General features: G+C 43.7%; 1 protein-coding gene across 1 annotated transcript; it reads right to left on the reverse strand.

The window, feature by feature from the left end:
* Nucleotides 1–1,658: 1,658 nt before the first annotated feature.
* LOC115584637 (uncharacterized) lies at nt 1,659–13,654 on the reverse strand. Its single transcript, XM_030422188.1, has 14 exons — nt 13,533–13,654; nt 13,216–13,317; nt 12,652–13,023; nt 12,419–12,520; nt 11,540–11,772; nt 11,176–11,354; nt 10,971–11,064; nt 10,532–10,876; nt 10,317–10,434; nt 8,697–8,785; nt 8,257–8,371; nt 7,492–7,755; nt 2,895–3,068; nt 1,659–2,798 (listed from the first exon to the last, which is right to left on the reverse strand). Exons 8-14 carry the CDS (start codon nt 10,739–10,741, stop codon nt 2,692–2,694), a joined length of 1,077 nt encoding a protein of 358 aa, XP_030278048.1. The 5' UTR covers nt 10,742–10,876; nt 10,971–11,064; nt 11,176–11,354; nt 11,540–11,772; nt 12,419–12,520; nt 12,652–13,023; nt 13,216–13,317; nt 13,533–13,654; the 3' UTR covers nt 1,659–2,691.
* Nucleotides 13,655–16,431: the final 2,777 nt, after the last annotated feature.

The following is a 16,431-nucleotide window of genomic DNA, read 5'->3' on the forward strand; positions in this document are numbered from 1 at the left end:
CTAGGCCTGGGATGGTGTGTGTCCATGAAACAAAAAAATTAAAACTATGATGTGGAGCTAAACCAAATACATCATTGGAAAGGTCTCGACCTGGAGAGTTACATATGTCAGTATGAAGATTCTACATGGTTCCTGCTTTGAAATGCTGACCTTTGAACCTTGACCTTGGTGCAAGATTGAATGTTTAGAATTCAGCAAAAAAGGGGCTACAGATGTAAGAGAAACTGTTCTAGAGAACTTTTGATCTCAGCTATCATGTGAGTATAGTAACCAATTGGGGCGCTGTCAAATATGGTTAAAATTAATTTCACCCATTTAACAATTACATATTTAAAATGTGATTTCACATATGTGTTTACCACCCCCTTAAACTGCTTAGTATACTATCAAATCAGTATTTACAACTTCCAATTACTGGAAAAACACTAATATTTAAAAAAAAAAACTACAATTCCATAGAGGCACGCCATTTAGTTTGATACAAATCAGCATCCTAGTTGTAGTACTTCCGGTTTCTGAAGTAGGGTTGTAGATAGGGTCGTATAATGACATATCTACTGAATATATGAAATAGCTAGTACGGCCGAACTAGTAATTACACTGCATCTAGATGATACATCTTAACAAAAAGTGAATATGTTGTTTTATTTCAGATATTTAAGCCAAAACAGTAGTCGAACGCAGGCGGGGGCGGGAGATCCGGGCACACAGCCGAGTGATCGTTGTCGGCTGTCGTCTCGTGTGCAGACCCCTGGGCGTGGAACCTTCTACGTGCGTCTGTGTGTGTTTGTGAAGGGGGCGACTTCATGAACACGTACACAATCTTGATTAGTTTGAAAAAAATGATGTTTTGTTTTCCAGACTGATATCAGGCAGTGATTTTGTAACAGTTAACGCACTATTTTATACAGTCCATGGTAATGTTAACACATAGCGGAGTCACGGAAGGGGTTCGTCTCCATAGCAACGGTGGCTGAGGCTCATGGGTAATTTAGCCTTCCCTGTCCAAAACTGACTAAAATAACTGATTTCTCATAATTGAAGGAGAAATAATTAAAACTGATGGCAAGAACATTAACCAATTGCATTGTTTAATAATCAAGGACACTTTAGTGTTTTTGTGTTGAGGTATGTGGAGGATATCATTAAAAGACATGAGTAAAATACTTCCGGACAGCGGCTCCTCCGTTCTCCAATGGCAATGGGTTAATAATAGCCTACATAATACATGATATATACATGATAATATAATTGTTGCTTTGTTTAAATAAATGTTAAGTAATATATTACGTATTGAAAGGATCTACCAGCCTAGATGTTTGAAAAAACCCCAAATATATACTCGTCTATTGTCCCAAATACATTATTATTATAGATGTAAAGCTAAAAGACAGATATTGAATGTGGGCTCATGGGGATTGCATTAGTATCTGGTTGTTCCTTCTCTTTGGCATTATCTTACCTTGTTCTTACAGGTGTTATTCCAAAGACCAAGCATGATTGATCAATTATGTGACAGTCGTTGAGCATGAGTGTGAATACATTTTCACACTTAGTTAGCTGTGTGAGCAGGGTGTACTCTTCCTCTTTTCCGGGTATTGACTTCAGCTCACTGAAACACTGTTATGGATGCGCAATGAAAGTCAAGACAAGGATCATTTAAAAGATAAGTAGATTTACTTGCAACATGACTTTGTGGCAATCACAGGAAAACAGAGTATATCAGCAGTAAAGATGTGTAGGTATTTATTAATTACATAAGATTAATAAACTGGCAAGATCTTCAGGGCACAGCATTAAAGTAAGACCTAATTCTATCATGACAGTCACTACATGGGCTTGGAGTCAGGATACAAAACAACCTATGAACAGTCTGACATACCAACCACAGGACCACATTACAAAAATAACTCAGACAAATGTAAAAAGTGAGGAGCGTGTCAAGTTATTACAAAGGCCTGGTAGGGATTGACCCTGTGATACACTGACCTCCAGGTGCAGCTATGGAGTGTTTTGCAGTGGTGGTAGTGCAAAACTAAACAGTGCAGGGATTTAATAAGTGCAAAGCTGTGTATGTTGTTAGATATGACTATGTGAGTGTGAACATAATAGAATTGCTTAACAAAAACAAAAACATAACCGGATTTCTATTGTGAAGTGAACACAGCTCACCACTCTCCTGCAGCAGCTTCCTGTTGTGGGGAAGTCCTGACGAGTCGAATACCGAGTGCAGTAGAGTTCCGCAGCTCAAGGACGAAAATGTATGAGTATGAGTCCATGGAAATGCAATCAAAGTTCATATGTGAACCAGTTTATAACAGTTATTATTGAGAACGGACAGGGAAAAGAACGGAATTGAGCATTTCTAACTGCACTCCGTAATCGACTCGTTGGGACTTCCCCACAAGAGGAAGCTTCTGCAGGAGAGTGGAGAGCTGTGTTCAGGCGTATACTGCAGTATATCGTTAATGTGCGGTCTTTTTCTGAGGTTTCTAAAACTCAGTTAAATAAGCGGTCTGCTAACTTGATCTCTCGAGATTAAATTTGGATTAAATTTACACCGGAATAATGCTGCCTCCCCAGCAAGGACTCTGGCCATGACAACGCTGTCTAGTCTTGCTCAGAGTCACTACAGGTATCGTCCTGAGAATCACTGTCAAAGTTGATCTCTTTTTCAGTCAGAACTTGAACCTAACAGTTCTTTGCATGCTTTGCCATGCTGTCGCTTGCTTGCAAGTTCTTCAACATCAAGCTCTGTAGACCTTGGATCCCATCTTGAAGCAGGCCCCAGGTCTCACCTTGCACATAAAAACACATTGAGCCTTTATTAATTAGAAACTCTCCGATATTTTGTAATGTATGCCAAGAATATCTTAAATAACTTAAATACATGCCTGATGTCATATTAGCGAGCTGAGATGACATCAGTTTCAGGGTGTCTGCACGGGTGCAAAGACACTTCCAATGCTTGTGCATCTCTGCAACAAGAATCCTCTTCTCCTCCTCAAGTCTCCTTACTGCCATCACCAGGTCAAACGCCTTTCTCTTTGTCCTTAGATCTACAGAGTCTGGAATACAAAGATGAAACAAAAGTCAGTTGTATTTAAGATTAGTATTTAAGGATTTTCTGGGGTTACAATCGAGGCATGACAGATTTTGTCACTATGTGACTATTTCACATAGGGATGCAAATTTAGAAATTTTTTTTATGACCGATAACTGACGCTCATTAACCGATTAGTAACCGTTATTACACGGCTCCATTCACTTGAAAGTGGCCTTTTTGCCTCTGATTTGCGTATTTCGTATCACTCCGCGCTCTAAAATCTTTGCTCCGCAAGTAGTCCCGGTCACTTATCACCGCGTCTTCGGTTGCTAAGCGACGTCAGCTGATCTGTAGTCTACTTTATATGGGAAAAAACTACTCCTATGCCACTAGTATGGATTACTTTCACATTAACTTTAATATTTTTGGTAAATACGGTGATTTCGAGTCTTGGCAAAAGGCTGAGTTGTCATTAAAGGTCAAGAAAAGAAGAAGAGGAAAGCAGCGAAGAGGGAGAAGCGAAACGGCGTCGGTTTGGCAAACTATTTCTCTGCTGAAAAACACAACGCCTGAACGGTAACAAATAAATTGTAAAAAGACATACTGTGTGACGTTTTTTTTCGTGTTGGCAAGTAGCCGTGTAATAAGCGGGATAATGTATAGAACGGCGGTCATTATCGGGAAAATAAGTCCCTTCAGGACGGATCAGACGCGTCGGGGTCTGGTTCGTCCTGTCGGGACTTATTTTCCCGATAGAAAATAAGCAAATAACCTCATCTCCTTTTCGGTCAAAATTGTCCCACACAGAACTCCTTTTTGCTCGCTTCATTTTTGCTGTGAAGTGGGCTGTGGTGGAAAGCACGTAAAGGCACGTATTGCACGTGTGGCACGCGTAGACACGGTCCCATGAGTTGATAGATAGATAGATAGATAGATAGATAGATAGAATTACTTTAATGATCCCAGACTGGGAAATTATTTTGTTACAGCAGTAGTGGGTCCGCAAATAAAACATTTCATACATAACATAAATAGAATCCAATATATACATAGTGTATATATACAGTGCACAGTATGCTATAAACAGTAAACAATAATAATATATACAACAAAACAAAATATGCAAAATATACTATAACAATAATAATATATACAACAAAACAGTAGAGAGACCAGAGTTCTCTGTCAGGCAGAGGTGAGAGAGTTGTTGTATAAAGTGATGGATTTTGGCAGGAAAGATTTCCTGTATCTATTGCTACGACAGCGAAGCTGAAGCAGTCTTCCGGAGAAGGTGCTCCGCTGTCTGACCAGTGTGAGTTGGAGAGGGTGGAGAGGATTATCCATGATGGATAACAGTTTTTTCAGTGTCCTCCTCTCCACCACAGCCTCCAGAGTGTCCTGTTTGCAGCCAATCACAGAGCCAGCCTTCCTGATCAGTTTGTTGAGTCTGTTGGTGTCGCTGGCTCCGATGCTGCTTCCCCAACAAACCACAGCAAAGAAAAGTACACTGGCCACCACAGACTGATAAAAGATCTCCAACATCTTGCTGCACACGTTGAAGGATCTCAGCTTCCTCAGGAAGTAAAGTCTGCTCATCCCCTTCTTGTAAACAGCTTCAGTGTTAGATCTCCAGTCCAGTCTGTGGTTGATGGTAACACCCAGGTACTTGTAATCCTCGACCACCTCCACATCCTTTCCCAGAATGCACAGAGGTTGGAAAGCCGTCTTCCTCTTCTTCCTGAAATCTATCACCATCTCTCTGGTCTTGCTGATGTTCAGCCGCAGGTGATTCTGTCCAGTCCACTCCACAAAGTTGTCTACCAGTGCCCTGTACTCCTCCTCCTGTCCCTCACTCATACACCCAACAACAGCCGAGTCGTCAGAAAACTTTTGCAGGTGACACGACCCGGTGTTGTACTGAAAGTCAGTGGTGTATAAGGTGAACAGGAAAGGAGACAGTACAGTCCCCTGTGGAGCTCCTGTATCACTAACCACCGCATCAGACAGAACACTGCCCATACGGACAAACTGTGGCCTGCCTGTCAGGTAGTCAGTAATCCAGGAGATCATTGTGTCGTCTACACCCATCACCCGCAGCTTCTCCCCCAGTAGCAGTGGCTGAATGGTGTTAAAAGCACTAGAGAAATCAAAGAATGTGATTCTCACAGTGCCTCCTCCACCATCCAGGTGCGAATGGGCTCGTTGCAGCAGGTAGATGACAGCGTCATCAACTCCCAAGTGGGGCTGGTAAGCAAATTGCAGAGGGTCTAACAGGGCTCTCACCTGCGGCCTCAGGTTGGCCAAAACCAGTCTCTCCAGCACCTTCATGACGTAAGATGTGAGGGCCACTGGTCGATAGTCATTGAGGTCTGATGGTGTCGACTTCTTTGGAACAGGAACCAGGCAGGAAGTCTTCCAAAGCACCGGTATTCTCTCCTGACCCAGGCTCAGGTTGTAGAGGTGTTGTAGGACAGGAGACAGCTGGCTGGCACATGTCTTCAGAATCCTGGGGCTGATACCGTCAGGGCCTGCAGCCTTCTGCTGGTGGAGTCTCTCCAGCTGTCTCCTAACCTGGCCTGCAGTCACAGTCATGCGGGGGAGGCTGCTGGTGTCTTCAGTGGAGGACGAGGAGGTGGAGGAGGAGGTGAAGGTGGAGGAGGAGGAGGTGGAGGAGGAGGAGGAGGAGAGGTGCTGCACAGGAGCGCTCACAGCAGGGGAGTGAGGGGGGAGGGGAGGAAGCATTTGGGGCAGTGAGGGTGTGTGGGAGTCTGGAGGTGTCAGAGAGACGACAGAATGCTGTGAGCTGAACCTATTGAAGAATCTGTTCACCTCGTTTGCCCTCTCCAGGCTGCCCGATGACTGTGATGATTGTTCTGCTGGAGTTTGGCCTCCAGCTTCCTCCTGTAGGCGTCTGTACAGGCCCTCAGCATATCCCTGAGTTCATGCTGCACTCTCCTCAGTTCTTCCCTGTCTCCAGACCTGAACGCCCTCTTCTTCTTGTTAAGAAGGGCTTTCAGGTCATTGGTGATCCACGGCTTATTATTAGGGAAGCAGCGTACAGTCCGGGTTGGCATGGTGGTGTGTTCACAGAACCTGATGTATTCTGTGATGCAGTCGGTCATGCTGTCGAGATCCTCTCCATGTGGCTCAACAAGTGCATCCCAGTCTGTCGACTCAAAGCAGTCCTGTAGTGCGTCAGCAGCCTCCTGAGTCCACCTCCTCACGCTCCTAGTGTGGACAGGCTGCCGCTGAACAAGGGGGATATACTTAGGAGTCAGCAGAACCAGGTTGTGGTCAGATCTTCCAAGAGGGGGAGGGCTGTGGGACTGTATGCATCCTTAGCATTTGCATAGAACAGATCTAGTGCGTTACAGTCTCTGGTGGGGCAGTCAACATACTGGTGAAATGTTGGAAGGGTTTTGTCCAGTGAGACGTGATTAAAATCCCCAGTGATGACAATAAATGCATTAGGATGCTGCGTCTGTATCTGGGCAACAGCGGAGTGGATGACGTCACAGGCCAGCGCTGCATCAGCTGAAGGAGGAACGTACACACCGATAATGACGGCGGACGTGAATTCCCGGGGCAAATAATAAGGCCTCATCCCCACTGTCAACAGTTCAATGTCCGGGGTACAGAGACGTTTCTTCACGTGAACATGTCCGGGATTACACCACCTCTTACTCACATACAGTGCAATCCCTCCTCCTTTCTTCTTTCTGCTGCTTGTCACGTCCCTGTCCGCCCGAACAGTGCTGAAGCCGGGAATCGCCACGCTGTGGTCCGGGATGTTTGAGGCTTCACCATGTCTCCGTGAAACACAACACACTGCACTCACGATATTCACTCTGAGCCTTTATCAGCTCGGCGAGCTCGTCCGTCTTGTTCCCCAGAGACCTCACGTTCCCCATGACGATCATGCCGGTACAGCCGGTCTGTGTCTCCTCCTCTTCACCCTCCGTTTGACTCCAGCTCTGCAGCCACGGCGTCTCCTCCGCAGCTCCTTCAGGACCTCAGGCCTGGTTCCGGGCAGCAGTGCAGGTTCACACAGCGCAATCAGCTGGTCGCGTGTGTAAACTAGGCGCTCAGTGATGCGCTCCTGACCCTCCGTTGCTAGGGCTAGCAAAACCATCACAAAAAAAGTGCCGTAAAAGTTTAAAAAAGAAAAAAAGAAAGGTGTTCGTCTTCTCTCAGTCTCTGGAGAAGAGTTGCCAAAAGTTCAGCTAAAATCAGTACAGAAATACAACAAAAACTACGAAAAAACTTAAAAACCCACGGGAGCTGCTGTTACAGGCTCCCACCTAGTACGGCGCCATAGCAACCATTGACAAGTATCTAAAAAAAAATGTAACCGATAGTATTAATCGGTCAAAGTTCCTGTTATTGGTTAACGGTTAACCATGTGCATCCCTAATTTCACATAATCAACAGAATTGTGTACATACCACCCTGTGGAAGCTGCCATGGCCAAACAATGTCGTCAGACAGAATGGTGTCCAAGGTCAGGTTTTCTGGATCAGGGACCATGGTGTTATATTTTTCCACTGCAGAATTTAGGATTTTTTTTATCCTCCATGATCTTCCGGCGGATCCGAGCACATCCTTTGCATCCATCATTGTCTTTATAACGATGCTCTTAACACTTGCCACCAGTTCCTCGATTCGGCTGGCCACAGCGGCAACATCAGCATCATTTGGGGATGCTGTTGCTGAGAAGAAGAAATGAAGAGATAACAAATATGCTTCTTGGTTCCATGAAAAACATTATTTCTGGTGTATGGGCAAGTGAGCCTCAACAATCTTTTCATATTTCTCTGTAACTGAGAGACTACACTTGTAGCTAAGGTTGAGTATAGTTAGGTTAGTTAGGTTCTTTGTTGTCCCCATGGGGATAATCTTTTCCACAAGTCATCAGCAATCAGAGTATGTGCTCTTTGACTACGATTACAATGAGCCTCTTTTGAAGTGCAGCCAAGCTTAGTCAGTTTAGTACACCTGAAACACAGGTTCAAGGCCTGCAATTACGACAAGCTAAATTCAAAGCATGACAAGAAATTCAAAGTGATAGAGATAGAAAAGAAGCTTGTGTCGATGACAATACAAAAGTAGACCAGAAACAAATATTTTTCTTTACTTTCATAATTCTACAAGAAGAAGCAGAAATGATACATCCAGCAACATATCAAACAGTATAAAACAGTGTATTCTACCTTCTGCCCACTCATTGATATCAATGATCCAGCTCTCCAGTTGATTGTCTGTGATGTCCATTTCCGTTTTCATTGCCTCCAAGTTCTGCAACTGACTTTGCAAGGTTATTGTGGCCTTTAAACACAAATAACAAATGACAATGAGGGAAATGCCTACACGATGAATGTTCTTGATAAGGACTGTAAAGCGCCTTCACTATAAGAAAACCACATACACTAATTAAATACACAGTATATTCATATATATGTGGACTATCAATATATGTGGTATGAAATATGTGTAAATAACATTTAATATTTTATATCAAGCACAAAATACAATTGATACAACACATGGAACCATCTGTATATTCCACTTTATTGAAGATTATTCGGTTATATGCCACTTTATTTTAAAATATTGCTATGCATGTTGCAAAAGGGAAAACTGGTGTCTTTACCTTCCAATATCGGCAGAGCATGGAAGCCATGTTGTCAAACTTTTGTTGGTTCCAGCGCATGGCCATGACTGTCAGCATGTCTATGCGTCCTCCAAACATCAAAATTATGAGATTATCACCCTTCTTTCAAAAAGCAGTAGTAGAAGAAACTGTGCAGACTTGTTGGGTACCACAAACTTTTTTAAGATAATTACTAGGGATGTCCTGATCAGGTTTTTTTTACCCCGATCCCGATCCGAGTCCTTTAATATTTAGTATCTGCCAATACCGAGTCCCGATCCGATACTCAGTCTTAACTAATATTTTCCTGGATAATACAGCTGCATTAACCTGTATCCAAGCTGTTCCTTTATATATTTTTTTATGTTGTTGAAACAATGTATATACCTTTTATATGTCTCTTTTTGATTCTGCATATTCTATTACAACATTGGCCTCCACCTTCCTTGTGTTAGCAGGTGAGTGTGTGACGCTGCACTGTGACAGCAGACCCTCGTGTTCAGCAGCTGAAGTGTGTGAGACGCAGCCCACGCTAGGTTCCTCCATATCATCTATTGCTTTTTACATATTCCCTATGCTGTCATGTAAAATGACGTGGACGCGTTGCTTGTCTATTTCACACGCCGTCAGCGTCTCCTCTATTGCCTGTTTTACATGCTTTGCTGTATGAGACCCACGAAACTAGTGCGCATACTGGCACGTTGTAACTCGAAAGTGGAGTCAATGTGATGTAATGCAGAGATGGTTGGACATACCGGGGATTCAAAAACCCTGATCCTCTACCACGGAGATCAGCTGGTTATCCAGAGGATTCATTTAATTACCTCTCTGTAATATTTGTGGCCATGTCGCTGTCTCAAGGATATTTCTTTTTCCTTTTGAAAGTATCCGCGAGTGTTTGTTGCTTCAGTGTCTTTGCCTGTACTCTCGACTGAACACGTTGTATTCTTTGTTCCCGTAACAATTGAGTAGTATTAAATGCAGCTCCGCGAAACAGTCGTACTGCAGATGTTACATGTCGCCGTTGGACTACTTTCGCTTTCTAATTTAAGTTTTTTCCACACTGCAGACATTTTATCCACAGGTTTGCCAGAGTAACGTTACGCGCGCATCTGAGTTCTGCCACAAACTGTGCTCTGACGTTAAAAAAAAATAAATTAAAAAAATCGGGCCTGGGTCCACGTTCAAAATTGCCGATTCCGATCAGCGGAAAAATGCCCAGATTGGCCCCGATCCTGATCCTACAGATCGGATCGGGACATCCCTAATAATTACAGTATAGTACTATGGTACTAACCAGTTGTCTTGTGCCATTTAACTACTGTCCCATGAAAGGGCTAGGAGGTGAATAGTACAGGATAGTGAAGACATAGCATGTAGGTGAATGGTACTCTGATGTGAAACAGTAGGCGATAATGGTATGGTTTGCCCAATGAACAACAGTACAGTACATTTTTTGATCACACTGCCCCTCATTATCCTCACTTCAAATAAAATAGGATGATGATATTGTAATCAATCCATCCATCTCTGTTGAATATTCTGAGCTTTATATTTTCAGATTCAACATGTATGCTTGATTTCATCAGGATCAGGATCAAAATGAACTAGTTACCATACCTGCTTTTGACATGTGCTTCGTTGTCACAGCAATCCTCGAGAGGAAGGCGTTCCACTGCTCCACCTCCTCCTCAAGAGTAGAACCAGCCCCCTCCTGATACGCTCCACTCCATTTTACCTTTCAAAAGAAAACAAAAAAAGAAAACCTAAGTGGCAACAATCTTATGCAGGTTTTTAGGGAAAGAACATCTCATTGACAATCATTTTTTTCTTACCTCACATTTGAAATCGTGAGCTTTGGCATGAAAAACTGAAAGAAATGGCCTCATGGTGAGGAGATCCTGAAGCTTAGGGCATTTCTCAGTCACTCTCCGGAGGTAAGGCCAGTACTTGCATGCCACATCCATAGCAAAAAATGTCACTGGCTCACAGGCAATTTGCCTTTGGAGGTACAGGGGGTTGGCAAAAATCTCCCCCCTGAACATATTGAGGGCACGAAGGAGAACCCCATGGCGACACACAGCGAGTTCCAGGCCCTCCTCGTCTGTTTTCCCTGATGATTTGTTCGACGTTTCACGCACCGCTGACTACTGCCCTCCACAGACACCTCTTCCAGAGACCTAAAACATGGAAGATGGTTAACACAGTCCAAACTTGTTCAAACAATGTCCTCTTTGTTTTATAGGTAAATATAATGAAGTTATGCAAGCTTACATGATTGGTTGAGGAATGGACATAGTCCACAAATCTGGCAACGTCATCATCTTTAGCGATGAAGACGCCATCAAAAATTGCTGGTTCTTCAGATCTAAATAAAAAGACATACATACACTTTCAATATTCATATGATTTTAAAAATTCACAGCAGTTACTTTCAAAATAATGAGCTGTCTATGCAAACACAAGATTTAGTAATTACCTTGCTGCACTCTTGAACCGATAGTGCTTGCGGTTCCCATCAACTGAGACAGCGAGCATGTCTGGGCTGCACGATGGGAAGCTGAAGTGGTCCTCACTGCACAATTTCTCCACTTCAAATCGGACAGCCTCCCACTCCAAAAAGCTTGTCCGGAAGCTGTATGCTGTGATGTTTCCAGTCTGTTTCAAAATAGAACAATAAAAGAGAACAAGAAATTAAAGAACTGTGACAAAGGGTCACAGGTGTATAAATGTTAGTGTAGTGTAATAAAGTGTTAATGTTCATGTATCATGTTCATATCATTAGCATGCCCTCACAGTATTATCTCTTGAGTAAGTCTTCTGTGATTATTACAAATACTTACACGGCCAAAGCGGACAGTCCGTCTGTCCAGCATTCTTAAAAATGCTTGGCTTGACATCCCTGGTGCTGCCATCTTCACCTCTTCAAAAGAAAAAAGGATGTCCAGTGCATATACTGTTGAAAAGTGAGAGGTGGCCGGCCAGTAGTCATTGGATATTATGTCATCCAGTCCAGGACTCCATGAGGCTTCACATGCTTCGCATCGAATCTCAGGCAATTTGAGATCATATCGCCCTGGAAAAAGAAATAAATATGTTTGTAAGGGATAATGGATGACAGGGCGAATATCAAAAGTTAATGCAAGGCCGAGCTGGTATGTGCTTATGTTTATGGAATTTTAGCAGATGCTTTTGTCCAAAGCGACATAGAAAAATACAACAATCAAAATGACCACATTGTAATTTTAATTTAATTTTAATTTTAATTATTATGCAAATTATGCAAATTATAAAATAAGCTAAGAAGAGAATACAAAGCTATAAAATCCCAGGGAATGGGAACAGGTGCTAACACCAATAACCCTAATTGATGTTGCAGGCGTTAAAAATCAATTCTGCAACAAACATCACTCATACAAACTATCTGCATCTGCATGATGCCATCATGTTAATATGACCCAAAGCTCTTGTCTGAGGAATGCTTCAAGGACCGTGCTGAATTAATGCCACAAAGAACTAGGCTCTTCTGGGTGTGGCAAAATACCAATATAACCTATTAAAGCTTGGCTTACCCTTTTCATTCAGATAGGGCAGTGAGGAGTGACAGAAAGTGAGAGGGATAGTTGATATGGGGTGTGATCTGGAAATAACTGTGGGTGACATTCTGCAGCCACTTCTACAGAATGAAGTGACCCCATCCCCACCCCTGAAGTTCTTCTTACCATTCATTGTAACCACAACTATGGACTTTCCTGCGAAGACACTGGATGATCCTTCACGACAACTGCATATTTTTGCCAGCATCTCCAAAGGCATAACACACTCTTAGAAAAAACATGTATGAGAAATTAACTTCATGGCTTCATCGAATGATCAGAAATCAGTATTTAGTTTTCCAGGTGATAAGTGGAAAAAAAATAGTCTGAGGAGGGGACTCTCAAAAACTACAACTTACCACACTGGGTAAGAACCCTTTCCACAACATAGGTTGTCGGAGGCAATGGTTGGAAGAAACCATGTATCATCGCATCCCTGTTGTGGAACACTTGATCCTGATGGACCCTGACGTCACACTGGCCACAGAGGAAATGGTGTGGTTGGCAGTCACAACAGCGGATAACCGCTGGATGGTCTTGACACCGTTGGCAGACTCAAGTTGCCACATGTTGTTTGCCCACCATGGTGTTGACAAGCCTGGGTCTCTCTTTCGCCCACCACCCTGAGATCAGACTCTTAAGAGTCGACCAATTGGTGGAGGCTTGAGGTGATGTTTCAGCCAGATACAGTTCCTTACCCAGTGAGCGCTCAAGCTCTTGAAGGAAAGACTCTGTTAAGACAATGCACAATATTGAAAAACAATGGCTTATAACAACAGAAGATAATGGCATTGAATAATGGTCATTTTGAAATGTGTAATAGCTGCCATCTATTGCTCAAACACAAAATATGAAATGTACATTCCTATCGTAATCAATGAACATACTGTTTTGCACCAGTGCAGTCAAAATAAAGAACACACCAGCAGTAACTGAGAGAAAGTTGCTGGTCACTTCCCCACTGGTTTCAGGAGCCATGAAATGATGAGAGTCATCAGTCTTCCGACTCTGGCTGTGACTGGGACCTGCCGTAGCAAAAAAGCTGTTGCTTTTTACACTCAATGACACAATTTTTTAGCGTCTCAATTTACTTGATGCTAGGCACAGGTATGTAATGATAACCTCACATATGTTAATTTAGACCCAAGACTTGTGATCATGTTGTATACCATTCCAAGATTAACTAGATTTGGAGATAAAGTCTACATTTTAACTAAAATGAATGTAAAACAAATCTGACCTGCTTGTTTTCGGGAAGATCTGGGGCCTGCCATAAATAATGTTTCTGTCACTGTCCCTCTTAATCCACCTAACACCTTGCTTGCTGTTTGCGGAATGGCTGGTGGAAGGCTGACTGGTGGATGGTTCTGCCTCCTGGTGCATGCTAATGAGCTGCTGGAGGTTTTGGAGGTGAGCCTGATAGTCAGCCTGATCAACAAGGTCCCTCATCTCTTCCAGGAGCCGGTTCGGCTCAGGATCAGGATCAGACATTGCAAAGGGAGGGAGCGAGAGAGAGAGAGAGAGAGAGAGAGAGTAAGATAGGAAGAGAAAGAACAATACAAAAGTAGAGACAGACTGACAAGATACTAGACAAACGGGGCTCTTAAAAGTGCCTTTTTTTGTTATAAAATGCTGCTAATCGGTTGTTGGAAGTGAGAGGGATTAAGGAATCTGTTGAGAGAGAGAGAAACAAATCAATATAATATAGAATACATCACCAAATTACAAAATGAATGATTTGTGTTGTGTAAGTCCACACTTCACATGAAATGGTTAAAAATTCAGTTCACGTTTTTAATACACCATTTCAATTTTGAACTAGTTCACGTTCAGTTCATTTTATTAAAGCTATAACATTATCCTTAACCTAGCCCTATTATATGGTATCTTTGGTGTCCATGGATGTTTATTAACTTGCAAATAATTTAATTGAAGTCTGGCAATTTATGGCGTTGTGACATGAACTTGACAGGCTTAACTTGAATGCAACATTTTTTATTCAGATAATCTGAGCTAGTTCAGTGACAAACAACTAAATTGCATTCAGTTCATCGTTCTAGAAAAAAATGCGCGTTCTCCTGGCTAACTCTTAGCTAACTATGTGCAGCACCTTATATAGCAAATTGCATTTGGTGCAAAAAGAGGTTGTTTTATGGTGTCTCTATCCTATGATATCGCATACAGTGCGCTCAAACATTACCAATAAACACAACTACAACTGGCAACAACTTTCCAGCATAATTTGCTTGCTTTTGATCAGGACATACAGTTTAATTTTTAATTCAAGATAGCAGGCAATACTTACGCGGGATGTCGGAAAATACACTGGTCCTACGGCCCCAAGAGTACCCATCTGGAGGGGGCCAAGATGGCGCCACTGTACGCTTCTTCTATGCGCTGCCGAAGCTTTTTTTCGTTCGGGGCTTGAATTCGCCTGCCTAAGACTACAAAACATGTAAATAGTTCGCTAACGTTGTAAAAAATTGTTTTGAGGCCTGTTGGTGAAACGTTGACCCACTAGTACGGTGTACATTTTAGGACATCCTCAGGATCAGGCTTCAGCGTCAGACCTCAGATGAAAAGGTATAAGGTCTCAGGAAAAGCTCTGTCACACTCGCACCAAACAGCCACATGAAAAATAGTCATTGGACCAAAAGGCCTAAGAAAAAAAACTTGTCACACTGAAGTACCTCAGGAGAAAAATTGTTACACTGAAAGCATTAGTAACTAAGCTGTCACACTGAAAGGTATCAGGATAAAAATGATCACATTGAACGGCATCAGGAAAAAAATTATCACATTGAACAGCATCAGTAACTAAGTTGTCACACTGTGAGGTATCGGGGAAAAAATTATCACATTGAACGGCATCAGGAAAAAAATTATCACACTGAAAGGTATCAGGAAAAAAATTATCACATTTAACGGCATCAGGAAAAAAATTATCACACTGAAAGGTATCAGGAAAAAAAATATCACATTTAACGGCATCAGAAACTAAGCTGTCACACTGAAAGGTATCAGGAAAAAAATTATCACACTGAACGTCATCATACTGAAAGGTATCAGGACAAAAGTTGTCACATTGAACGTCATCATACTGAAAGGTATCAGGACAAAAGTTGTCACAACACACACACACACACACTACAGTAAACCCGTCCACCAGCAGGGGGTGGCACCACACACACACACTGCGGTAAACCCGTCCACCAGCAGGGGGTGGCACCACACACACACACACTGCAGTAAACCCGTCCACTAGCAGGGGGTGGCACCACACACACACACACTGCAGTAAACCCGTCCACCAGCAGGGGAAGCACCACACACACTCTGCAGTAAACCCGTCCACCAGCAGGGGGCAGCACCACACATTCACACACTGCAGTAAACCCGTCCACCAGCAGGGGGTGGCACCACACACACACACACTGCAGTAAACCCATCCACCAGCAGGGGGCGGCACCACACACACACTGCAGTAAACCCGTCCACCAGCAGAGGGCGGCACCACACCACACACACACACACACTGCAGTAAACCCGTCCACCAGCCGGGGGCGGCACCGCACACACACTGCAGTAAACCCGTCCACTAGCAGGGGGTGGCACCACACACACCAACTGCAGTAAACCCGTCCACCAGCAGGGGGTGGCACCACACACACACACACTGCAGTAAACCCATCCACCAGCAGGGGCGGCACCACACACACACTGCAGTAAACCCGTCCACCAGCAGAGGGCGGCACCACACACACACACACACACACACTGCAGTAAACCCGTCCACCAGCCGGGGGCGGCACCGCACACACACTGCAGTAAACCCGTCCACTAGCAGGGGGTGGCACCACACACACCAACTGCAGTAAACCCGTCCACCAGCAGGGGGTGGCACCACATACACACTGCAGTAAACCCTTCCACCAGCAGAGGGCGGCACCACACACACACACACACACTGCAGTAAACCCGTCCACCAGCAGAGGGCGGCACCACACACACACGCACTGCAGTAAACCCGTCCACCAGCAGTGGGCGGCACCACACACACTGCAGTAAACCCGTCCACCAGCAGGGGGCGGCACCACACACACACTGCAGTAAACCCGTCCACTGGCAGGGGGTGGCAC

The sequence above is a fragment of the Sparus aurata genome, chromosome 7 (assembly GCF_900880675.1).
Source record: "Sparus aurata chromosome 7, fSpaAur1.1, whole genome shotgun sequence".
Classification (NCBI taxonomy): domain Eukaryota; kingdom Metazoa; phylum Chordata; class Actinopteri; order Spariformes; family Sparidae; genus Sparus; species Sparus aurata.

Coding starts and splice junctions, on each gene's coding strand:
- LOC115584637 (XM_030422188.1), bottom strand. CDS start 10,741: ATGTTCAGGGGGGAGATTTTTGCCAACCCCCTGTACCTCCAAAGGCAA. Junction 10,435..10,531: donor CTCACGATTTCAAATGTGAG/GTAAGAAAAAAA, acceptor TTCTTTTGAAAG/GTAAAATGGAGTGGAGCGTA. Junction 8,372..8,696: donor TGCTCTGCCGATATTGGAAG/GTAAAGACACCA, acceptor TTGTGTTTAAAG/GCCACAATAACCTTGCAAAG.